Genomic DNA, 26,374 nt, shown 5'->3' on the forward strand with positions numbered 1-26,374 from the left:
TCAAAAAAAACTGTGACTCTGGTGTTTTCAAATTGAATCAAATACCTGTTTTATTTCTCATTTTCTATTTTATTTCAAACAGTTGTATTTACTGTACATCCTATCCTCTTTCATATAAAGTAGATGGATATAGGCACAGGACAAAAAAAGACTATACTTGCTTAGATGTAAGTCAGAGCTTATAATATATTGAATCATATTATTGATGTAATGTGTAATCTTGCAGGCTGTAAAATAAAACTCGGTTTATTATTAGATATAAGATGTTACTATTACTTCTATTACTATTACTATTACTGTTATATTACTATTACTGTTGCTTCAAGAAGATAGCTAGTTACTTTCCCTAAGTCTTTAATAGCCTTAGTCAAGTTCTAACTCCACCCCCAGGTAACTCACAGGCTTGCCAAGAGGACTTTTCTTGAAGTCTTCCCTTTGTTCAGGGTTCACCTTTCTTAGTTACCTTTCAGCTTTACTGAGGTCTTCACCAGAAGTCCACACCTTCTGCCACCATGGCCTTAGCTGTCTCAAGGGCTGCTGTAGAAGTTCACACTCCCTTTTTTGCAAGCCTCCTTAGCTTCCGCCTTAGGAAATGTCAGCTTCCGTTTTCTTCATCTTCCAGCTGCCTTTCTAGCTTTCCTTGAACCTTTCCGAAGTCCTTTCCTGAACCTATTCACAGTTTGCCAAAGTGACCTCCAAACAGTACTGAATTTGGACTTATATTCCTTTCAGCCAGGACTCTCAATCTAATCAATTCATTTCTGATGGAATTCCAAACTCTCATTAGCCTATAACTGTGTACTAATGGATTTGAATGGATTGCCCACCAAATACCCAAACATTAAATATAAATTGGATGCTACTGTTCTGTATATGGCAGCCAAAAGCCAGAATGCCAGCTCAGCAGCAGGGAACAAGTGCAACAATTTAACTGTCGCTTGACCCATTGCAAGCAGACCTTTGTATCTTCCCTCTGGTTCTAGTTAGGGATAATAAACAAGGGGGGTTGTTTTTCTTGCAGTTAACTACAGTGGTACCTCGGGATGCGAACGGGATCCGTTCCGGAGCCCCGTTCGCATCCAGAAGCAAATGTAACTAGCGACGGCACGTCTACGCACGCATGCGTCGCTTTTCACCACTTCTGCGCATGCGCATGATGTCATTTTGAGCTCTGTTACTTCCGGGTTGCTGCAGAGCGCAACTCAAACGTGCTCAACATGAAGCATATTCAACCCGAGGTATGACTGTATTTACATACTGTTCAATGTTTAAATCTTTAAAGATTTTCTTTTCTTTTCTTTTTTACCTCAACACAATATTGTTCATCCAAAATGTAATGGGATGTGAGTTTTTTTTTCTTTGGCTGCCTAGCTCAGTTGATAGAGCATGAGTCTCTTAATCCCAGGGTTGTGGGTTTCAGCCCTACATTAGGCAAAAATGTTCCTGCACTGCAGGTTTGTACTAGACGAGCCTCATGGTCCCTTCCAACTCTATGATTCTAAAATGGAATGGAATGTGAGTTTCATTCTATTTTGCCTTTGCCACATTCCTGTTCCTCTTCTCATATATGTGCCATATTGTAGCTTTGTGACATGACTACCTACTGAAGTCAGCCTATGATCATGAGGCAACTTGACAACACGAGTTGGCACAGCAGTCTTTACTCCAAATTTGCTGTTACAGGAGGTCATAGGGACAAGGCACAAATAGCATGCATATTTCTTGGACATCTTCTCTGACCATGAAAACTGCAGGAAAATAGAATAAGACTTTCTTCAGGAGAAGGCAAATGTGGACTTTTTAAAAAACAAAACCACAACAAGAAGGTGTGCAGTTAAGCAGCGAAGCTCCATGGAACTTCATTAGCATCTTCCCATTTAGTATTTCGCCCTGAAGGGAAAAACATCCCTCTCTTATGTGAAAGTGAAATGAAGCACTGAAAATGTATCATCTGAAGTTTACCCTAATTTTAGTACTGTCACGTAAGGTGCAATGCAACCATACTAAAGCTTTTGCCACTTTATATTCCTTGCAGATATTCTCTCTCTGTTAATGGAGAAATGAGTATGTATATATGTGTGCATGTGTGTGTATATATCACAGATACATAAAAGCAGGTTTTTGTTTGATCTGAAGTACAAAGCAAGGTTACAATTTATTAAACAACTAAGCACGGAGAAATGATGTTTAAGGAGGCCAGTGAGGTTGTTAAAACTGTTAGAGGGTTACTAGTTTTAAAATCCATGTGACCCCCGCACAAAACCAACAAACAAGAAAAACCCCTTAAACTATTATATTGTGGCTGGGCATTTTCAGGGAACACTATGCTTTCAGATTGTGAGAAAAAAAAGTCCCCTGGACACGTGAAAGTACATGGAGATTTCCGGTTTTCTCTCTAGGACCTAAGCTTACTGTTGCTCTTACCACAAGCCAGGGCCAAACCAGCTATGAGCCTTGGAAGGGTGGTTGAGAGAATTCCCACTGGCACCCATGAGGACTTTGTTCTGAGACGGCGGGCGATGGGACAGTTTTTATTCCAAGATGAAATCTCTATTCAGATCATGAGGGGAAATGAAGAGAGAAGCCTCCTTAGATGCTGCCTTTGCAGTGTAAATTGGATTTCCCCTGTAATTAGTTAAGGAAACATAAGATTTTAGCTGCCTGTTATATATCTAGTTTGGTTCTTAGGGGATCTGAATTAAGAGAGTCTGACAACACAAAGTAGATTTGAATACAGTGGTGCCTCGCAAGACGAAATTAATCCATTCCGCGAGTCTCTTCATCTAGCGGTTTTTTCATCTTGTGAAGCAACCCTATTAGTGGCTTAGCGTATTAGCGCTACTAGCGGTTTAGCGGATTAGCGGCTATTAAAGGCTTAGCGGCTTAGCGGCTAAAAGGCTATTAGTGGCTTAGCGGCTTAGAAAAAGGGGGGAAAGGGGGGGAAATTGCAAGACTCGCAAGACTTTTTCGTTTTGTGAAGCAAGCCCATAGAGAAATTCGTCTTGCGAAGCGCATCGAAAAACGGAAAACCCTTTCGTCTAGCAGGTTTTTCGTCTTGCGAGGCATTCGTCTTGCGGGGCACCACTGTATTCAACAAGCAGAGGAATCAGAAAACAAGAGAATTTATGCTTCATATTTTACGCTTTGTGTAATTTACAGAGTAGTTGCTCATTCACCATTTCAATGGAGAGATGCATGAGTTTACGGAAGAATTAACTTATTCATATGGCCTGTTTCTCTCATTGTTAAATTCCCAGCATCCCCAACTATTGGCCATGCTGCCTGGGGCTAATAGGAGTTGGAGTCTAACAACATTTGAAATACAGTGGTGCCCCGCAAGACGAATGCCTCGCAAGACGAAAAACTCGCTAGACGAAAGGGTTTTTCGGTTTTGCGTTGCTTTGCTAGACGAATTTTCCTATGGGCTTGCTTCACAAGACGAAAACGTCTTGTGCTTTTTTTTTAAAGCCGCTTGAAGAGGCGCAGTTGCGACGGACCGTGCTTCGCAAGACAAAAAACATCGCAAGACGAAAAGACTCGTGGAACGAATTATTTTCGTCTTGCGAGGCACCACTGTAGATTCTCCACTTTTGCTGTGTACACTAGCTCCTTTTGCAAAGATGAATGTGTGTGTGTGTTACCAAAACAAATAGAATTTTTCTAGTGATAATATAGCTCATTTCTTCTTTGATAAACGTATATACGGTAGATGCATTTTTTTGAGTTTTGAATATCACACATTTGTCAAGGCACTCATGGATATACTACAAATAAATACCTTCACATATGAAAGGAGATCCCACGGATCCATGAGCCCCCCTTTTTCATCTCATATAGTTTACAAGACAGATTCTACACATATGTTGTCAAATGCTGCTGATGCTGTGTGGGAAGCATAGAAATCTTTGCAATGTAAAGAGAAATGAGTGCTTCTAAGTCCCCAGAGCTCCCTTTGTGAAACTGACAAAAAGCTTCCCATAACACTTGATATTTTTCCCCACTGATATCAGCTGCTTTCAACCCATCAGACATCAGTGGAATGGATATTGTGTTATTTCTGGAAGGATAGTACATACCACTCTGAAAAATAGTCCTTTAAAACATAGATATTGGAGCATGTAGGGTGTTACACTACATTACCCCTTTTCTGCATTTTCTGTAATAAGGAAGAGTCACAAAGGAAAGTACTCTGGGTGGTACTTTTTGTTGTTGTTGCTGCTGCTCTGGATTTTTTCTGTCATACTGTGATTTCAAGAGACAATTTACAAAGCCCCGAAAATCTGATTAAAATGGAAAGAGGGCAAATATTTAATGGCACAAATGTCAGTAGGGTAATAGGAAGTTTCTTAGCTGTATAATAAATCATCAGGCTGGCTGGCATTTTAGGTGACAAATCTGATCAGATTTATAGGCAGAGTGAAAAACATTACAGAAAAGCCTTTTGGTAATTCCTCTGCTCTACTTTATTTTTCCTATCTATATTTTTTCTGGCTTGAGGATATTGCTCGGATTTCATCTTTGCTAGTGGCAATGACAGTATTTTAATTCACCTACATTGCATACAGCATCTGGGCAAGAATCTGTTTTTTAATGGAACCTGGGATCTTCTGTATGCTATGCAATTGCTCTTCCATTGAGGTATGGCCTACCCTCAAATGGGTTTATGATGTGAATATTTATGCAACACATACGTATATGTGTGATCAACGCACAGGTGTTGCTTACTGGAGAGCCAGTGTGGTGTAGTGGTTAAGAGCGGTAGTCACGTAATCTGGGAAACCGGGTTCGCGTCTCCGCTCCTCCACATGCAGCTGCTGGGTGACCTTGGGCCAGTCATACTTCTGTGAAGTCTCTCAGCCCCACTCACCTCACAGAGTGTTTGTTGTGGGGGAGGAAGGGAAAGGAGAATGTTAGCCGCTTTGAGACTCCTGAAGGGGAGTGAAAGGCGGGATATCAAATCCAAACTCTTCTTCTTCTTCTTCTTCTTGTAGTAGGGTAGCATGAAGAGCTGAAATTATTTGACAGAGTGTACCTTTTGCTAATAGGCAGAGTTAGCTTGCATCATAGTACTCCATTTAAGAGGGACTCATCACTCCAAGCATGGGAACTAGATACTGGATTGACCCAGCATAATACAGTGGATAAAGTGCTAGTTTAGGAAGATCTGACCTTGGACCAGGAATCATCTTCTATTGTCCCTTTGTAATCTACAGTGTTACTGTGGGAATAAAATGGACAACAATGACATGTACACCATCCTAAGATGGATAGAATAAAAATGTAAATGACAATTATAACAAGCAGTGTGTCTTGGCTTGACCACTGCTGATTCTAGAATGGAACGGTGATGAGTGCAGGATAACAGCATCTGGAAAGGAGTAGCAGCATCTGAGGATTCTAGAAGCAAAGACAGAAAGGGCTATGTAAGCCAAGAAAGCAAGGGGGGGGGAATGAATTTTCAAATGCTTGAATCAAAAATACAATTTTCTTTCTTCAGGGCCAATCTGAATAAGTAAGCTTCTTCATCATTATAAACTTGACGTGGTGGGCCAGAGAAAACGGCATCACAAAACCCAGAGATGTGCACATTTCCAAGGAGAACTGTGTCTTGGTCTGCATATTGTTTTGGGAATTTGTGTAGGTTCATACTATACAAATTGTCCCCCTGCATGGGACAATGACAATAAAGATATCGTATAATGTGACAAAAACAAATCTCCCCCATTGCTGCATGACAGTGCCTCTTCTTCAGTAGAATAAATCTATAGAAGCATCACTGGTTTCCAAGAGAGCCTGGGCATGATTTTCTCATGAGTCTGTGGCCTTTTGGGGATCTTCTGAACAGGAGCCTCTTCATGTCTGGCTCTGCACTGTGACCCCAGCACCATCTGATGTTTGGAACACTCACCAAGGGAGTGCAGCCTGAGTTTGTAGCCTGGATGAAGCTAGCATATTTCAGAGTCAACCAGCCCACCCTTCTCTTTGCATTGTATCATCACAGATGGTTCTGTCCTTAGGAAAGTGCTTGAATCATTAGCTAAATTGGCTTTAAAGGAGCACAATTACATGACAGAAGAACATTTGCCTCCCCTTCAAAATCCAGCAGGGATAAAAATCAAGATGCATAGCAAAGCAAATGCAAGTTAATGAGACTTGCTTTCTTCTTAGGTTATCAATGAACTTGTTAACCTTGCTCCTTCCGACCCATGGGTTTTGCATACTAAGATTGCTGTGAAAATGAGAGAGAAGCTGCGCTTGTGTTTCCTTTCCTCCGCTGAATATTATGTCCCTGTTATATTTCAGCCAAAAAGTTAAGAAGTGACAGAAGCTGCAGGCAGGTGTGGGAACACCCACCCAGTTACAGTAAAAAATCCCCACGGATAATCACATGAAGCAATTACTTTACCATTGTCACTGTCTTCTCAACATATTGCTGTTGGTTGTTGGCAATCTCTGTGTTCAGAGGAGGTGGTGTATATTATCAGGAGCGACATACCTCCTTGAGCTTGGGAGCTGGCTTTTGTAAATGTTTGCATTTATCTTTCAACTGTTCTCCCTTTTATGTCAGCATCATGTGTTCTCCCAAGTATATCTTCACATGTCGATAGAGAAAGATTGAGTGTCAATAACTGCACACATAGAGGGGCCTTGAGTATGTCCTTTCAGCTCCCCTTGAAATGATGTTCTTTAAACAGCAACAAAATCTGAAAACAATGAACTAACACTCTACAGGTAATAAATGAGAAATTATGCAGATTCGTAGTGCTGAACATTGCATTTTCCATTGGATTAGCATAAAATTACAGGCACAGGTGTTTCTGTAATTGGGAGCCATTTGGAGAATTCACTATGTTCAATGACCCTCTGCTGGGTTGTTTGCCCAGTTGTGATGGAGGTAATGTGTTAATAGTGTAGTTTCTGTCATGTAAAATAATGCAGCAATGTTGTCTGGAATTCAGGTTCCAACAGCATTTATGATGATAATTTTGTTCTTTGCAAGCTTCTACCCCCTGTTTAACTGTATTTCTTTTTCTCATTTATACATATGCGTCGCAGTCCACAAATCATTTCTTGATTTGCACAAATATAGTTTTATTGTGGCAGAACAATGATTGCCTAATCCAAAATCCCGTCTCTGAGAGTCCCCAGTACAGTGGTACCTCGGCTTACATATGCTTCAGTTTACAGACGCTTCAGGTTACAGACTCCGCTAACCCAGAAATATTACCTCAGGTTAATAACTTTGCTTCAGGATGAGAACAGAAATCGTGCTCCGGCGGCGCAGCAGCAGTAGGAGGCCCCATTAGCTAAAGTGGTGTTTCAGGTTAGAAACAGTTTCAGGTTAAGAACAGACCTCCGGAACGAACCTGAGGTACCACTGTATTACAAAACAGGGTGGTCAGACAGTACTCCAGAATTTGAGATTCAGGGCCTATGTATAGGTCCCATGTGTAGGCTACCGCAATTCCATCTAGGGTTGTCATCTGTAGCAAAACTCATTACATACATTTGCTTTGAGAGGCTCTGTTTTGTTAGTTGACATGCCTTATTTTTAAATGTGTTCATTCTGATACAGTTAAACACCTCAGCTTAAAAATTTAAAGACAACCAAAAGGTATAAAAATGCAGTAAAAATTGAAACTGCAAATTCAACATAAGAGTAAGAATATAGCAGAAAACAATAAAATGTTATAATAATAAAAACAACTGCAGCTGTCAGTGGCCCAGTTCAAATCTGAGAATATTTGTCTAATAAAGTACCCTGAAAACAGGCATTGCCATTTGATTCAGCACTGCTACCATGGTTAATAAACCACATTTTCTTATTACTCCCAAAGAAGGGTTTATACTCTGGTTTGTAAATAGAGATATAGCTGCAACTGTGGTCTATTGAACACAGGAAGTGTTCTATAGGGCGCAAAAAAAATGGAGGAAGAAGAAGCATATGACACAAGGCTTGTTGCGTGTCAAGGTCCTCAGGGCCACCCCAATTAACTCCCACATCACACCAAATTTTTTGTTTAAGGTTTTTTGGCATAATTTTGGCCCCAACTTTATTAAAATACAAACATGTGAGTGGTTGCTTAGGCATTGGTTGCGACTATCTGCCCCCACCGTGGGGGACAGACTGACATTCTGCACGCCTGCGAAAGTCAGAAAAGGGGAATACACTTGGGGGGTAGCGACGGAGCAGGGAACCTGCCCTCAGCCCTCCCCAAATGCAGCCAGGAGCTCTTGCAGTGGTCCGAGCCCCTTGACAGGGTGGATAAAAGCAATAGTGAGCCCCTGTATTCCTTTAACGTAATCCCTTGCAGCAGCAGCATTAGAGGGGCAGGCATACCCAATCCATGCCCCTCAACCAACCAAACCATAAACCAATGCCTAACCGCAACCTTACAAGTTGTGACGATTTGCTACACAGTAGGCAAAAACCAAATGGCCCCAGCCAATCAGCCAGATGGACAAAGTTCCTACCGGGCCCCTGCCCCAAGAGCAGACGACCCCATGACAGGCATAGGAAGGTCAAAGTGAACAACCCTAATTCTAGGGAGGGGGGGACGGGCAATCTGATGCATGGGTGAAAAGAGGAAGCCTTAGCCTCGTGCAAGGAGTTTTAGCATTTCTGGCTGTCAATCAACAAATGGCAACATTGACTTCTTCCCAACAACAAAGGAAGCCCAATTGCATCAGTGGCCAACGATCAATTAGCCCGCCCCACAACTTTGGAGTGTCCTGACGGTCCCACAGCAACACGTGCTCTCCATGAAGGAGAACACACTCTCTCAGTCTATTACTGTTGCTACACAGAAACAGGATTAGTAGTCTAACGATGATCAATGACCAAAATTGAATCTATATCAAAACTATATATGTAAGAACCTAGAAGGGGAAAACATTCTTCATTCCATGAGGAATATTTTTTTTTAACAAATATCATACAGATGTTAATGAACCGGTTTACTGAATTTTCTTTTGGATTTGTTATTAGCAGCAAACATATCCATAATATTAGTATGCACTCAATGTTAATGGACTTTGCAATAGTCAGGAATCTGGGTGTTTAATACCCAGAAAAAGCTATTTATAGTTTCATATATTCTGATACCATAAAGGTATAATAAATATAATTTGTCACCCTAGGAAACTTTGGGGGGGGGGTGAGCCAGTTTATTGCCCTGTACAAAGTGGAGAAAATGCTTGCCTCCTTCCTTTTTCTTCTAGAAATGGGTGATGAGGCAACTGCAGTTAATTAACTGCAATTAAGAAGCTTTTGGGTACTCAGGGAATATGTAGTGCTTATAATGGTAGCATGCCTAAAGGAGGTCAGAAGAAAAGTTTTCTCCGGTGAGATGGTTATCTAAAAATGGCACAATGCAACTGTGCTGAGAGAGAAAGTTGAATTTCAGGGTCCAGGCTGAATTGAAGTTCCTGGGTTGCTCTTGCTGTTGCTGCAAGCATACTGCTGACTTCTTGCTGTGCACTCCCATAATGCCTATACAATGCATGTCTTTCAACACCAGCAATGTTCAAGCCTACTGCGATCTAGGTTCCCTTTCCATATCAGATTATTTGGCAAGGAATAATCTTCTATTAGTCTTCATTAAGTGCTTTAACTAGCCTTTTAAAATAATTGATAATGTTGCTGCCTTTGGCAGTTTTGATTATTTTATATTCACTGTGTTTTTATGATATTGTGAGTCATCTTGGGTATTCTGTGCCCAAAGTGGCAGCAGATAACTAATTGTATGTCTGTCTGTATGAATGAATGAATGAATGAATGAATGAATGAATGAATGAATGAATAAGGAATCATTCCAAGCTAGCTTTTGACCCTTGGACATTACAAAGTATTCTGTGATGTGTTCAAGGATGTACAGTTAGTTCATATGGTATAGTCCTGTTGAGATTTCCCATACACCTTAGTACATGCAGCTAATGTCAGTGATATGTTACAGTGCTGTTTCAAATTGTTTTATTTCCTTTTATTAATTTGCGCTGCCCTGCACTCCTTCTGGGGAGAAAGAGTGTGATATAAATTTGAATTTTCAGAGAAGCTTGTCTGTTGTTGTTGATCTTCTAACCAAAAAACTTAATATAAGCTTCCAAAAAAAAAAAAACCATTTGAAAATGACTGCTATCCAATTATGAGTTATCACATAGGCTCAAACCAACATGCCATTTATTTATTTTCCTGAATGAAAAAGCTTTCTGCTACTACAAAGACTGATTTTCTGCATGGGTGTGAAAGGTGAGAGACTGGTGTTCTATGAATGTAGAACTACAAGGACATTGCCACAGGATAAAACCACACTGCAACGAAAGGTACAGGACCCCTCATTGCAAAGACTGTGATTACCTGTGATCATAGCACTGATTGTGCACATATGCTGAGCAGCTCATCGGCTTGTAGCATTCAATTGCAAGCAATGTTTACATCAGGAAGGTCAGTTGCAATCTACCCCCTGCTAGGTCAAACACAGTTTATGCAGGATTCCCGAGTTTGATTGTTGGTAGCTCTAGAAACAAGATAATGCAAACACAAATTTCAATAATATTTTTGAAATTACATATTTAAATATTTTAGAAATAAGTGTATTTTACAAACTAATTAGAGACTGATATATTTATATAGTGCTTTGAAATGTTCAACGTACTCTTCATGCTTCTCTATCACTATTTATTATGTAAAGGTAGGTTGACATCATTATCTTGATATTGTTGATGGAGGCTGAGTCTTTTTAAAAGACATCTGAAGGCAGCCCTGCTTAGGGAAGTTTTTAATATTTAATGCTGTATTGTTTTTAACACTCAATTGGGAGCCGCCCAGAGTGGCTGGGGAAACTCAGCCAGATGGGCGGGATATAAATAATAAATTATGATAATATTATTATAATAAGGTAAAGGTGGAATTTTCATGGCGGTAAAATCAAATCTGAACCAAATACTTCCTCTTAGCCACAACATTACACTATCTCAGTTGAGGGAGGTTAGTATTCTGTGAGATGTAATGCTTTGTCTTGTTCCGTTCTATAGTTCAGCAGAAGGAATTTACTGAACTTGGGAGTTAGGATAATAAAGCTGTATGCTTAAAACAGATCAGTTATAAAGTGATCTCCTGTAGTTTTTGTCTTGATGTGAAAGTAAACAAGGCAGTGACAACATTGACTGTGAAGAGGGCAGTGCCAGCACTGCCTTTAGAGACTTGCCAGAAATCTCAAAGCATCTGCAATAATACCTAGAGCACTTTATCTCCAGCTGGCAAAGCAGCTGCTACTCTGCAGGGCTGTTCTGCTGATAAGTATTTTTCACAGTTATCAGACCTTTAAACTGAGATGTAAGCTTAAGTGCAGGGTGGCATGGCAGAACTCAAGACAAAGCAAATTGGATAATTGCAGAAACAATGAGCTCATATACTGAAGAGAACTCTTATTTGGTCAGTCTCTTTCTGTCTCTCAACTTGATTTTTTAAAAAGAAACCTGCAATGACTTCTTACTTTCTGTCTCCAGAAGAAGACATGAAATCAAAGTGACAGTCCAGTTGTCAAAACAGCAAGGAACACATCTATTGAAATGCATGAATCTTATAGGATAAAGTGGCTTCAGGCTTATATATCCTAAATATCCCATTTGTATTCTGGATGCAATCCCAGAAAAGTTGGCTTGCTTTTGCACAAATGGGAACAAAAATGCTGGGATACTGGATGCAAATAAAAAGCAGTGACCACATTGCTGGGTTTCCCTCTACAATTTCCCATAACATAAATGTTTTGTTTTGCTTTCCTACATATGCAGCTAATCTGTTGAAGTTAGGTTCGCAACACAGATGCAGAAAACAGGAAACCAGGTCTTGGTCAACCACAACGTTGTAAGATAAAATTTAAGTTACAACCAATAAAAATCTGTTTATTGACCATTCATTCTGATTTGCTTGCACAAAACCTACATGGAGGTCATGCAATACCTGGTCTTTATTGTGCATTCATCCTGATTCACTTGTGTGGTAGTTACACATCTTTCCATTACACAAGTCATTTATCCCACAATTTTTTCTGCATTTCCCAATCATTTTCCTAACCTTCCGCAGAATAATATAGGTGACTAATCCTAAACGCAACAAAAGGAGGTGCTGTTGTCTCTAGCCTTCTTCCAAGGTGACATAACACATTGTGCATACATTTCCTTTTAAAAAAACAAAAAACAACAACAAGGCTGCAATCCTTAACACACCTATCTGGGACTAGTCCAGTTTAAATCTATGGGGCTTGTTTCTGAGCAGATATGAATAGCATTACACTATTAAGTGTATTTATTCTTGGTTTTTCTCCAGTTTATCTTCTTTTTGGTTTGTTACAGCTTGTCTTTTTATATAAGACTTAAAATGTAATACCACTAAACACATGAAAATGATGTGCTAAGAACAGTAAGAGACACGTATCCCTATTTCTTTTTGTAAATAATAAAAAATAACAAAAAATAGAGTGTTGTGGCACTTTAAAGACTAAGACATGTACTATTTCTTATGTGAGTGTTTTACTGTTACCATATGAACACAAGAAGCCCCTGCTGGACGAGGCCAGTGACCCATCTAGTCCAGCCAGCTGTTCTCTGGCCATCCAGATTCCTATGGGAAGCTAAAAGCAGGAACTGTTTCACATAACCAAAAAGCAGTTCTCTGCCCTCAAGAGCTTGCAATCTAAATTCTAAGTCCAAGTATAGCTATACATTTTTGCACTTAATTCCATTGTGTGTCTACACACAGACATATGCGCAGGGAAACCAAAATGCTTGTTTACAAAGCTATTGTACTATCAACCTTACTATATGCTTGTGAAAAATAGACCATCTCCCACTCCTTGAAAGATTCCATCAACGGTGTCTCTGAAATTTTTTACACATCGCTTGGGAAGACAGGCAAACTAGTACCAGTGTACTGGAAGAAGCAAAGATCACCAGTGTTGAAGCAATGGTTATTCATGATGATCATCTTCCAAAGCAACTATTCTATTCCGAACTTAAAAATGGAACGCGTAATGCTGATGGTCAACAAAAGAGGTTTAAAGACTGTCTCAAGGCAAAACTTTAAAAATGTAGCATAAACACTAACAATTGGGAAACACTTGCCTGTGAGTGCTCCAATTGGAGAACAGCCTTTACCAAAGGTATCATGGGCTTTGAAGACACTCAAACTCAGGACGCAAGGGAGAAATGTGCTAAGAGGAAGGCACGCTTGGCAAATCCACACCATGATCAACTCCTGCCCAGAAACCAATGTCCCCACTGTGGAAGGATGTGTGGATCCAGAATTGGCCTCCACAGTCACTTATGGACTGGAAGACAATCTTACTTGGCTATGAGTGATCACCAAAGAAGAAGAAGACAGAGGTTCATAGAGTACACCCCCCCCCCATAAATCCCCAAGTGTAAGAAATAATGTTCTTAACTGTAACTTTCTGAAACACATAGTTTCCCAGGGGGCGTATATTAAAGTAGTGCTCACGATTCCCCCCTGTTTTTTATTGAGAACATCTTTCAGCCTAGTCCCTCTAAATGGGGCTCTTAGCAGTGTCTGAGGCTTTTGAGAAAAGAACACTTTCCCCAGGCTCTTGAAATCCCATGGAATGCTTTGTTGTATCTCTTTTAAATGGCTGTTACTGTCATAGATTGATCCCAGCAGACCTCCTTTCCACTATTAGCAACTAGTTTGCCCAGTAGGTCTGGGGCAAAGAGTTGTGCAGTGTGGAAAGTTTCAGTGTTTTAAAATGAAACAATGTATTTCTGTGTTTTTATCAATAGGCAGTTGAGGAAGTTGCCGTTTTTCCTTTGACCCACAGAGAAGATTTTGAAACAAATGGGAGAAAGTGTCACAATAGTAAAAGCATAGTTACTAGCATTGGTACTGCATATGTTAATACTTACAACATATGCTGAAATAGGTTGTGAACATGGAGATGCAAGACAGCAATAATCCACCTTTTAATGAAAATTATGAAACAGATTAAAGTTTAATCAACATTTCAGAGAACTGGGAGGAGGACCCACAAAAGTCCAATGTCTAAATGTGGAGTTGTCCTCCTTAACACAATATATCCAACACAAGGAATCATTAGAAATTGAAGGATATTTGGTGATTTTTTTTTTAATGTACCATGTTTACATGTACTCCAATTCCTGTCAAAATTGTCTTTTTCCTAAAGGGATTTCCACTTAGTGGAATCCCTTTGTACAAATCCACAAATAGAAAGGCTTTAATTCCAAAATATACCTCATCTAATGGAGTGATTTTTCACCACTTCCCTCTCCCCCTGCAACCTCTCCTCAACTACTACAAAAAGTTGGAGAGCCTCCAGAACAGCATGGAAGGTGGTACAGGAATATTTAGGGAAAGGTGGAATTGCTTAAAATCACCTTCCACCTTCCATTATCAAAGGCCTCTACTAAATTGTCTGGCAAAGGGTTGGGACTAGGCTGAAATTTGACTCTGTGTTTGGAGGCCCACTATCAGTTGCTTTGGAATGCTTTTTCTAGAAGAGGAAAAAGCAAACTCCCATGTGCTATTGGTCCTCTGGCAAGTGGCTAGGACCAGGCCACAAGATTCCTTCACTTCAATAGTCAATAGCCACAGGTCTGTTGAAGTTCTTTTTGAGACGGCAAGCAATTAAGCAGCCGCTTTTTAGTCATGGCTGGGGTCAAGCTGTCCTACCCCTGTTCATTTACTTGAAGCCAAAGTATTTTTTTAAAATAATTTTTTATTAACAGGCCAATCAAATCACATTAATTCCAAATCACATTAGATCCAAATTACACAGCCAAATTTTTAAATTTTTGTTGGGGGTACCCATGCTTCGAGCTCCGAAGGGGATCCAAACATCTCTCTTGCAGAATTACACAATTCTGTCCAAACAGTTCTAGTCAATCTTCTCTTTGTTATTTGTTATTTTCCTCATCTTCTTATTGTTCTCATATATTCCTTTCTTTGTGGTCTCTGGCAGTCTCCACAAGCGGGTTGAAAGCAAATGTTGTTATATCCTGTGTGGATTTTACACTCCTCCAAGAGCCATACAAAATGGACAGATGCCATGTCCGCACCTCCGTAAACATTCTCAAAGTCTGTCCGTTGATTTCCACAGGCCTGCCAGTCTCTCCTCAATTTTCTCAGGGGGCCCTGCCAGGTCAAACTCACAGTCTGATATAATAACAAGCCACGGTCCTCCTCCCCCTCACTCATCCTGTACAGGCCTGCCGTAACAAATCTCTTTTTATAACTGCGTCATAAAGAGGTTTCATTCCTTTCCCGATGTTCCCACAAGCCATGTCTTTGATCTTTGATTAGTAATTTATTTCCACACAGTTCCTAATCATCCTGCTTGTGATCAGTAATTGCAATGATTCTTTCTTGGGGAGGGGGGTTATTGGGTACTCACATAAGACAAAAAGAAAAGAAAAGTCCCCTCCCCCTTTCAGTCCCGTTCCGACATACCGATCCTTTGATGAATCTTCTTCTTAATTTATTGTTTAAATCCAGCCCGTCGCTCCACTTCACAGAGATCCCTTTGATTAGCAGTCTCTACTCCCGATCTTCGCTCAAAATATGTGCATTTGCTTCTTCTCCAATTGTTTATTTTGAGCTCCTGCAACTAGGCTGCGCAATCAGAGACAGCGTCAGGGAGAGCTGGACCCACACAAGGGCTTTGTGCCTCGTGCTCTCACTCCCTTCTTTCGAATCTGGGGGTGATTTATGGCAACTGCAGGCAAGGCAGTGTTCCCCATTCCCTTGGGGTAACAAGGGAGGCTGCATACTTCCATATCAGCCTCTTAATTACCTCGTGTGAGCTGGAGAGGTGGTATTGTCGGCCATCTTCCAATGCACCCTTAGCAGCCGCCCCGAAGCCAAAGTATTATTTCATTGCCTAATACCTATTTACTACTATGAAGAAGTGTGTGTGAGAGAGAGGGGGGGAGGGGCAAGCTCACTCCTTAAGTCAGAACCTGTATCCACCGGCCATGTGCCGGTTCATGATTAGGGGCTTCCAGATTTCACGGTCCTGACACCATTACCATTTGCTGATCACCACCGAACTTTTTGGGAGAGGGAATGGGTTGGTTTGGGATGGCTTTTTGGAAGACACCTGTGCAAGAATTTGTTTTATGTGTGGAGATCAGTGCACACTGACCAACACAAAGTCTTTGCAGTAAGGCTCTATTCCAATGGCATGAGTATCACGATGACCAGTAGATTCTTATTTGCTGCAGCCTTCATCTGCCTTCACAGCAGTTGTAACATACCGCTTGTTATCACCCACGTGTTCAGTCATTGAGGACTTTTTGGATCATTCTTTGTCTAGCTCCTCCCCTTTGACCTTACTGTCTTGGGTGACCCTGCTGGGATTATGAGACTCCCAGTGGCTTTGCTCATGAGGCTCATAGAAACATGCAAGGCCACTGCTAGTAAGCAGGTAATGGCAATGATGGGGAAAAGAAGCAACCACAGCAGCGAATAATTGTTAGAGTCACTGAAGGAGAGGAGGTCCAATGAGGGTTTACTGCCCAGCAGCATCTCAGAACCTGGAGTTGGCAATCTGAGGGTTTCTTTATACAGTGAGGTCTACCAATCTGAATGTAATGCTGCAAGCTAATAGTCTATTGCACATATCAGCTGGGTGTTCTCTCTCAAAATATGAAAATAGAAAGTAGTGACTGATGAAGTTAAAACCATAAAATATGGTTCAGTAAAACTTTTTAGCACAGAGAGGGAATTCTTGTTTATGCTAATTGGTACCTGCATGATGCCTGCAAGGAAATAATCACCACTTTGGGCAATCAGTTTGGCTTTAGGGTTTACCTTTATTCTTTTAATCAAATGAATGCAAATTAATTTAGAATTTCTTACCAGCTGTGTTCTGATTTAGGTAGGGTGATTTACGGAACAGCTGGTGCATGCAATGCTTTAACTTTGGGAAAGGTTTGGCCTAGGATAACCATGAAACTGACAGATCCTTTTCAGAATTTTTTGAGCAATAGTGCATGTTCATTAAAGAGATTGAGAAACCAAACATTATAACAAATGCCTGGGATCTTCTACCATTCTCTTTGTTGTCGGATTACAACTCTCTTCATCCTTGACCAATAGTCATGCTGGTTGGGCCTTGGAGAAAGTTCAAATCCAACAACATCCAGAGGGCATCAGCTTGGTGAGGACTGGTTTAAGCACAGTCCTCCCACAATGGGAGGTTTTTCAGTTTACTCTTATTTGCATAGCTGTTTATTTATTGCTTTTATAACCCATGCATCACCAAAAGATCCTGAGAGTGGGTACACAACATTTCAAAATGACGATTAAAACAGTTAATCAAAACCTCTTCAGAAAGAATTTTCCACAAATGTAACAATACTGCAAAGAGGAACTAGATCCATTCAAAGATCTGAACAGAGAAATGTGTCGTAAACTATTGGCAGAATTTTAAAAGAGACAATACCTGGTCTATCTTCAAGGGGAAGGAGTTGCATAGCCTAAGGACCACCAGTGAGGAGGCCATCTTGCACATTGCTGCTCCCCAGATTTCAGAAGGCGCTGCCAACACAAACAGATCCTCTTCAAGCTGCAATTTTGAGGGGAGAAGTTCAATTAAGTTTGCATTTAATGTGAATATACGGTACTTACCATATTTTTCCATCTATAAAACGCCCCCACATATAAGACGTATTTTTGGGGACTCAGATTTAAGAAAATGGGGGAAGATCTATCCGTGTATAAGACGTCCTCAAATTTTGGACATTATTTTTAAGGGAAAAAACCTAGTTTTATACACAAAAAATACGGTAATTTGCACTTTCCGAAACAATTTGCAAACCGAAAAAACTATCATTCAAAATTAGCATGTTGCTGAATTTCATATTGTAGCTCCCCAGCCAAATAATGTGTACAGAAATGCATATACTAGAGTACATCTATAAATGAATATAGTCTTGAAAATAACATACAAAAACACTTTATATAAGAGGAAATTGTTTTGCAAAAAATGTGCAATTAGGGAAGGAATATATATATAAAAAGTATATTAGAGAAATCTGCCCAACCTAATGTGGAAATGTAGAGAACCAAACTGGAAAAAGTGAGAAACTGAGGAAAAACTGAAATTGACACATCTGACACAGCTACTTTCAGTTGCTGTTATGTGTGAAACATCCTACAGAGGCTTGTGCTTTTGATTCTTCCAGAAGGGGTGGGTCATGTATGGGAGACACAGGTTCGTCACAGAACTGGAGGTCCAGAATGCTCTTGCTAGTTTCTCCTACCAAGCTGCTCTGCCCTTCTGTGAAAAAATGCTATCAGATAAATACCTTTGTCCCAAATACCAAGCAAAAAATCTCCTAGATAGATATTCAAATGCACAGTGGGCCTTGCCAAGCTTAGGTTTAGTCCTGGCCTATTAGTTGCCATCTGTCTGGCTGCTCATCTGTCATTATTGTTGCCTCACAGGGAGTTAACTGAGCTGGCATCAGCAGACTTCAGCTGGCCAGATTGGAGGGATAAGATGAAGCTTCATATTAAAGTGGGCATTTTGATAGAAGTGTAATTGTATTTTAAATGTGAGTAGCCGTACCACAAAGGCAGAGGGGGGGGGCTTTGTCAAATTTAGAAACATTGCTATCTAAATTTAAGGTGAAATCCTAAATGTCTACTAATGCCGCAGGGTACATATATTTCAAAGCTACCCTGGTAATTGGCTTAATAGGCCGTGTCTTCAGTTCAGCAGATTTTTCCCATATTGGTGATTATTGCATGGTTATTCTTTTTTTACACCCCCCCCCCCCCCGTCAGTTCTCATTGTGTTTACTTGCTTCATTTATTTGATGCAAATTGAACATTTTATCTCTTTGGGATAATAGGGCCTCACACTACACTTGTTATATCTAAATAGTCTATGACTTGGCCATGTTGCTCAAATTATTTCAAGCAACTGCAGTGGAAAAAATGGTGTGGAGAGGCATGCCTTTCAATATTTAATTTGTTTGAACCCATTACCAAATACTAGTGTGATGTCCCTTGTGAATATAGGGACTGCCGTTGGTTCATCTACCTCAATATTGTTGACACTTATTGACTGTAGCACACCAGGCATCTCTCCCATACTTACTTAGAAATCCTGAGGACTGAATATAGGACCTTCTGCACACAAAGCAGATGTTCAGTCATTGAGCTACAACCTTCACCACACTCCTGAAATAGAGAGCCCCAATTCATGATTTCCAAGTCAGCCATGTCCTCACAGAGTGAATCATAAGCTTGTTTCCTGTTCTGTTTCAAGCAGTAATGGCCTCAGCAGGACAGTAATCCTGACCTAAGGTACAGTGAGGGGGGAAAGTATTTGATCCCCTGCTAAATTTGCCCGTTTGCCCCCTGACGAAGAAATGACCAGTCAATAATTTTAATGGTAGGTTTATTGTAGCTGTGAGAGACAGAATAACAACAGGAAAACACCCAGAAACCCAGAAGATGAAAGTCCGCGATTGATGTGCATTATAATGAGTGAAATAAGTATTTGATACCTTTGCAAAAGACGACTTAGTACTTGGTGGCAAAACCCTTGCTGGCAGTTACAGAGGTCAGATGTTTCTTGTAGGTGGCCACCAGGTTTGCACACATCTCAGGAGGTATTTTGTCCCACTCCTCTTTGCAGATCCTCTCCAAGTCAGTAAGATTTCCAAGCTGATGTGTAGCTACTCGAACCTTCAGCTCCCTCCACAGATTTCCAATGGGATTAAGGTCTGGAGACTGGCTAGGCCACTCCAGGACCTTAATGTGCTTCTTCTTGAGCCACTCCTTTGTTGCCTTGGCCGTGTGTCTTGGGTCATTGTCATGCTGGATTACCCATCCTTGACCCATTTTCAATGCTCTGGCTGAAAAAAGGAGGTGCTCACCCAAGATTTGATGATGCATGGTCTGCTCCATTGTCCCTTCGATGTGGTGAAGGTGTCCTGTCCCCTTAGCAGAAAAACACCCCCAAAGCATATGCCCCCTTCCATGTTTGATGGTGGGGATGGTGTTCTTGGGGTCGTAGGCAGCATTCCTCCTCCTCCAAACCCGGGGAGTTAAGTTGATGCCAAAGAGCTTGATTTTGGTCTCATCTGACCACAACACTTTCACCCTGGGTCATTCAGATGTGCATTGGCAAACTGCAGACGGGCCTGTACATGTGTTGTCTTGAGCAAGGGGACCTTGCGAGCTCTGCAATATTTGAGTCCTTCACGGCATGGTGTTTAACCAACTGTTTTCATTGTGACTATGGTCCCAGCTGCCCTGAGATCATTGACAAGTCCCGCCCCCCATATAGTTCTGGTACTGTAACGAGCTGGGATTACAGGTAAAACCTCTACCTTACAGCAGGTGCTTCTAATCTCAGCTTGTTACATACAGTGAAGATACCAGGTAGCTTGACATCTAACTAGGGATCAAATAGGGGATCAAATATTATTTCACTCATTACAATGCACATCAATCTCTGACTTTTGGAAAGGGCAAAGGAAAGGTCTAGGCTGAGGTGAGGCACAGAAAGGCAGAGGACTATGGCTACGGAACATTCCAGAACAATAAACCATGGGTTCCCAGTGATTTTAAACCAGTGGTCACATTTTTAAATTTGAGAAAGTGCTGTGGGTGCCAGTCACAAAATAGCTGTCATGGGTGGCCTGGCATAGCACAAACCTCCCATGGAAACCTTATGGTTGCTGTGAGGTCACCTGTGTCCTACTCAGTGTTTTTTTAAAGAAGAAAAGGCGCCGGTACTCACCAAGAAGTTGTCACAGTAAATGCAACTTTTAACATTTAACACTGCATACCCATGCATCTCTCTCTCACACACGAATCCCTCCCCCTTCCTCCCTCACATTCACCACATACATCTCACACACAGACACCATATGTATATATAAGCCTCCCCCTTCCTCCTCCCCCCTCTCTCTTTTACCCCATTCCTGTGGCCTTCCCTGCACCTGCAGTATACAGTCAACGAGAAGCAATGCTAGTTTAAAAATGATACACGGATGCTTCCGGTCTCCTCACAGGCATGCTGGTGGAAGAATAGAGAGCGGGAATGAATGAGCATGAGGTTTGCCCAAGTTAATTCCTGTCATAGTAAATTATGATTTAGCATTATGTCCAAAGCAAGCTGGAAATGCATAGCTTACTTTTCATAGGTCACTCAAGGAGTTATGGAGCAGGTTGCTGGATCCCAAGCCTAATGGAAATGGGATTTCTTCTCACTTCATAATAGCTAGAGCTGCCATACATCCTGGACATTACTGGGGGTTGGCTAACAAAGGAAAGACAAGTGGAAATAAAATTATAGAACAAGCTAAGAAAACCACAGACCCAGATCAAATAAAGGTCAAGTTCAGAACTTTCTATAAAAAATTATATGAATTGGAACACAAAGAAGAGAATAAAATTAGAGATTATGTCAGAGGAAATAAATTTCCGGAAATTGAAAGCAGTGAATATATTTATTTAAATTCGGATATAGAGACTGAAGAGATTATAGAAGTGATAGGGAACAGTACTGAAGTGTACTAAGGTTCTGGATTTGGATGGCTGGGACAAAGTCGTCGGGTAGCATGGCTTCCTTGGACATGACAAAATAAAAGCACATAGAGGCTTCACTAACCATTTGGTGAGAAAGGCCTTATTTGAAGTTTGGGAAAGGAACAAAGCAGTAGTAACAACTAAAACTCCCTGATGGCTATCGCCTATAGAGCCATCAGCTAGTCAAAGAAATAACATGAAAGATAATTGGCTAACATATAGGGAACTTGTGGAGGAGATAAATTATTGCCCGAAAGTGAAAAAAATCGAAGAACTAAACAGAGTGGGGTTAATTGGCTAGAATTCTACCAGCTAACAGCAATGTTCAAAAAGTATAAAAAATCAAAGGGTTTTGCTAAAAAAAAATTGGTATGGGAAAAGGAAATATTATACAATAATCAAAAGACTATCTCAAAAATCTACAAATTGTTATAGAATGGACAATCAGAAAAAGAAGAAAAGGGAAATGCCATTAAAAAGTAGGAACAAGATCTAGGCCATACAACAGAATACAAAGAATAGAAAAATTATGGACAAAAACCATAAATTTCACAGCATGTTATTTAATAAGAAAAATTATATGAAAATGTACAGTGGTACCTCAGGTTAAGAACTTAATTCGTTCTGGATGTCCGTTCTTAACCTGAAACTGTTCTTAACCTGAGGTACCACTTTAGCTAATAGGGCCTCTTGCTGCCGCTGCACCACCGCCGCACAATTTCTGTTCTCACCCTGAAGCAAAGTTCTTAACCCGAGATACTGTTAGCGGAGTCTGTAACCTGAAACGTCTGTAACCTTTTCTTTTTTCATTTTCATTCTTAGTTTTGTGTTTTAAACTGTAAGATTTGGAATTGTTTCTTTCTTGTTTTGGCGTATTGTTATATTTTGTTGTTAATATTAATAAATATTTAAAAAGAATAAAAAAGAATGCAAGGGTGTTACAATCTGATCCAAAAGGTGTTGTGAGTGAGAAGCTATCTGAACAGCTGAAAATTAGCTTATTCGGTGAAAAAACCCTGAAATGACATACCAATGTCAAAAAAAGGTCACTAACTAGAAGCATCATGATTAGAGAGCACCGTAGCAGTATTAGGCAGTGAAGAGATAATGAAAGACACGGAAGATTATAATAATACAAAGAAGAGAAATGGTAAGTAGTTTATAATGAAAAGAGAACTATATAGATTGAAGCAGAGAGAGAAAATAGGAAGCATAGACTGGAACAGGAATGTATCATTTATTCCAGCACAAAATTTGGAGAGCAACACAGAAAAATAATGAGTTTGGCTTGCTATTCTGTTTCAAGCAAACTGTGTGTTTAATTCTTTTTTTATATATTATCTTTTACTGAAAGCTGTGCAAACACAAATAGATTTTAGTTTCATCAGCAAGCCCATGCATAAGTTAAGTGGACTGCAAACGGCTTTACTTAATTCTTAAGTTTCTGAAATTTGAAACGTGATTTTTGGTCAAGCATGAAAAGGTCTCACCTGTAAATCTCTCTAATTTGTGAAAGTATTGCTGGAATGCGGAACCCTGCATATGCTGCACACACAGTCTTGAAATATGAAAGTCATCAGCAGGCTTCAGAAATGCAAAGACAAATTGGATAAGGGGCTGGAGTGCTTCCCAAAATGATTCACCCCTGAGTGCACAGTTGTACAAGCAGACTGCTAACTAGGTTTTTATTTGACTTGTGAATGGTGTGCTCTTTATAATTAGGATGTAAATTGTAATTAGATATCCGTTATTAGCAATTGCATATCGTACTGTTACAATGAGATTTAAATAAATTATATTAGAAACAAAATGCCACAATAACTTAAGCTCAGTAGCAATTAATTCATAACAATCTGTGTATTTCCAATGGGCAAATTCAGAAGTATTTACTCCACACATGTGGTCGATAATAGCCCTTTTTTATAGGTTTCATCTTTGCTGACTGGGGGATACATCCAAATAATTTGCAAACTGGTGTGGAAATGTGGAGAAATGAACACAAAAGAGGAAAAATGAGAATCTGAGAGTAACCAGAATTGACAGATTTAACCATTAGTTGCACCCAAACCTTCACTGCATGAGGCCTTCACACATGCAGTAAGACTTCCCCTTTCCTCCCTTTCCTTTGTAACCCTGTCACTTTCAAAATCTACTCCAGGGTGTTGGGGAACACCGTGGAGCAGATTTGGTGGGGCTTCAACTCATGCAAGGGACGCGGGTGGCACTGTGGGTTAAACCACAGAGCCTAGACCTTGCCGATCAGAAAGTTGGCGGTTCGAATCCCCGCGATGGGGTGAGCTCCCATCGCTCGGTCCCTGCTCCTGCCAACCTAGCAGTTCGAAAACATGAAGTGCAAGTAGATAAATAGGTACCGCTCCAGCGGGAAGGTAAACGGTGTTTCCGTGCGCTGCTCTGGTTCACCAGAAGTGGCTTAGTCATGCTGGCCACATGACCCAGAAGCTGTATGCCGGCTCCCTCAGCCAATAAAGCGAGATGAGCGCCGCAACCCCAGAGTCGGTCACGACTGGACCTAATGGTCAAGGGTCCCTTTACCTTTACCTTTTAACTCATGCAAGGTGCTTCTAGCATTTAGCATCTCCCACTGCAGATACTAAGCTCTATCCCTGTCCCTCGGCCCTCAAGAGTTGCTTTTCAGGGATGCTGAGAGGCAGGAGAGTTCTCTTTCAAGAGCGTCAAACAGTTCTTCGCATCCAACAGATAGCAAATAATAGTTGTGCTGCTGAATGTTTTGAAACAGATTTCTGATTTCCAGGTAGTAATTGTTTACAACAGTTATTTAAAAGAAGGCAGAGACGAATCCAACAGATAAATATCCCTGCAGTATTTTTTCACAGTCTTTTATCTTTCTTGTCATCTAGCAAAGAGCTCCTGAAGACAAAGAGACTCTTCGGGTTTCCTCAAGAAATGAAGATAATAATCAAAGCACCTCGGAATGCAACTCACAAGATGTAAGTTTAATCCATTCAGAAGTCAAGACTTAATGTGCACTGTGTGCAGACTTTAGAGGAGATGCATATGTATTTGGTTGTAATGATCAGAATATGATATATAGCATTATATTAGGGGGAATAAGGTTGTTTTATATTCAGGTGCTGCAAAGGAGATGCCTTTTGATGTAAAAGTCTACTCTCCCTGGTTTTGCTTGAGAGATTAATTAACAGGATTGCAAAGCTTTCAAAAAGGAATGTTAGAAATGTGATTTAATCATCGACTGCTTGTAATCCACCTGGTTTATTCACTTGTGAATTTACCACACCAAATCAGTTTATTTTCCATAGGGAGGCACATTCTGCTTGCATTGTCACAAGGTACTGCTGGTACAAATAGGAAGTCACTGTGAAGTGTAGCAAATCACAGCAAATCTTTACTAGCTTGATGCCTTGTTATTTATGCCTACTGGCAGGAATTCAAAATGGAGAAGCGGTTCGTGTGTCAGACTAAAGGGTGGAAGTGGGAGAGAGCCACAGGTTCAAATCCCCACACAGCCATGAAGCTCATTGGGTTACCGTGCACCATTCACTATCTTTCAACCAGCATTCCTTACAGGGTTGTTGTGTGGAAATGGCAGAGGGAGAGAGAACTAGATACACTGCCTTGAGCTGCTTGGAAGAAAGAAGGGGTATCAGTGTCATAAATAAATAGTGCAAGGGTGTGTTTGGATGTGTGTCACATAGAATGGGTTGGTATGCTTTGTGAAAATAGGGAATTTGTTGTATGAAGTAAGCAGCTGAATTCTGCCCTCACATGGAGATGTGGTTAACGATAATGTGCTGCTGGTAGATAAGTAATTATATAACTGCCCCATTACAAAGGAAGCCTGTCAGAGATACGTTTTTTCTTAAGAAAAATAAAATAAAATGACCTAAAAAGCATGCTGCAGCATCCGTTCCTCTGGAATGTTCACAATCTGAAATCTGGAATATTTGTACTACCTTGACATTGGGTGGGCTGTGTTTCCTTTTGACTATCTGTTAGATTGTCTGAAAAGCACTGGAAACACAGAATAGTTAGAAATTCAGAGAAGCACTTGTTAACTATTCAGCAATTAGTGCTATAGAATCATATGAACTGTACTTCTCAGTTGCCTATTTAATCAGCAAAACAATTCTGAAGTGGTGGAAGAATAAAATTGTGCATCGCTAAGCAGGTGATGGGTTGGGTGAAGGCAGGGAACTTCATTACTTTGATAAGCTGGGCTGCGTTTCCTGACTTGAACGCAATCAAAACCTTAACTGTTCTCCTCCTGTTCTTTAATCCTCTGCCATTCTCGTCTCATTATAAATAAAGTAACGAAAATTCAGTAACACATTCAAGACTGAATAATAGGATTAGGTTCTGAGTAGTTAGATCTGAAGATAAATTACCACTCGGTAGGAGCAAGTGTGAATTTCTCAGGGCTAGCATTTCTCATTAAGCTTCTGCTTCCAATAATGATCCATAAGAAACTGTACAAAAGAGGTGAAAGAAGCCATATGTAATTAATGAGCCCAAACCATATTAAATGCCGGTACTCTGTTGAAAACATATGATTCTTTGTCCGATTACACTAGTTGCCAAACAGAAAAATAGTTTTGCACCAGTGTATTTTCTTCCTCTATTGAATTCATTCAAAATCTGAAAGTTGAGCATCTGATTTTGTCAATGTCAGCAAATTTTAAAGTGTATTTCTAAATACCTACCGCCGTTATCTTGCCATTGCCAGTTTCATCGGCTTCCATCTGCTGGAAAGGCAACCTTCTCTACTGATGGAGCCTCCTGATGTGATTTTGAACC

General features: G+C 40.5%; 1 protein-coding gene across 5 annotated transcripts in view; it reads left to right on the forward strand.

Annotated features, from left to right (window-relative positions):
- Window positions 1–26,374, forward strand: part of LUZP2 (leucine zipper protein 2) — a 326,571-nt gene that overhangs the window by 285,951 nt on the left and 14,246 nt on the right. For all 5 annotated transcript variants that reach the window (XM_083464752.1, XM_083464751.1, XM_083464749.1 and 2 more), the window contains one exon: window positions 24,460–24,549. In XM_083464752.1, the coding sequence (XP_083320878.1) occupies window positions 24,460–24,549 (90 nt within the window). The remainder of the gene's footprint in view (window positions 1–24,459; window positions 24,550–26,374) is intronic.

The sequence above is a fragment of the Podarcis liolepis genome, assembly GCF_965112155.1.
Source record: "Podarcis liolepis genome assembly, chromosome: 1".
Classification (NCBI taxonomy): domain Eukaryota; kingdom Metazoa; phylum Chordata; class Lepidosauria; order Squamata; family Lacertidae; genus Podarcis; species Podarcis liolepis.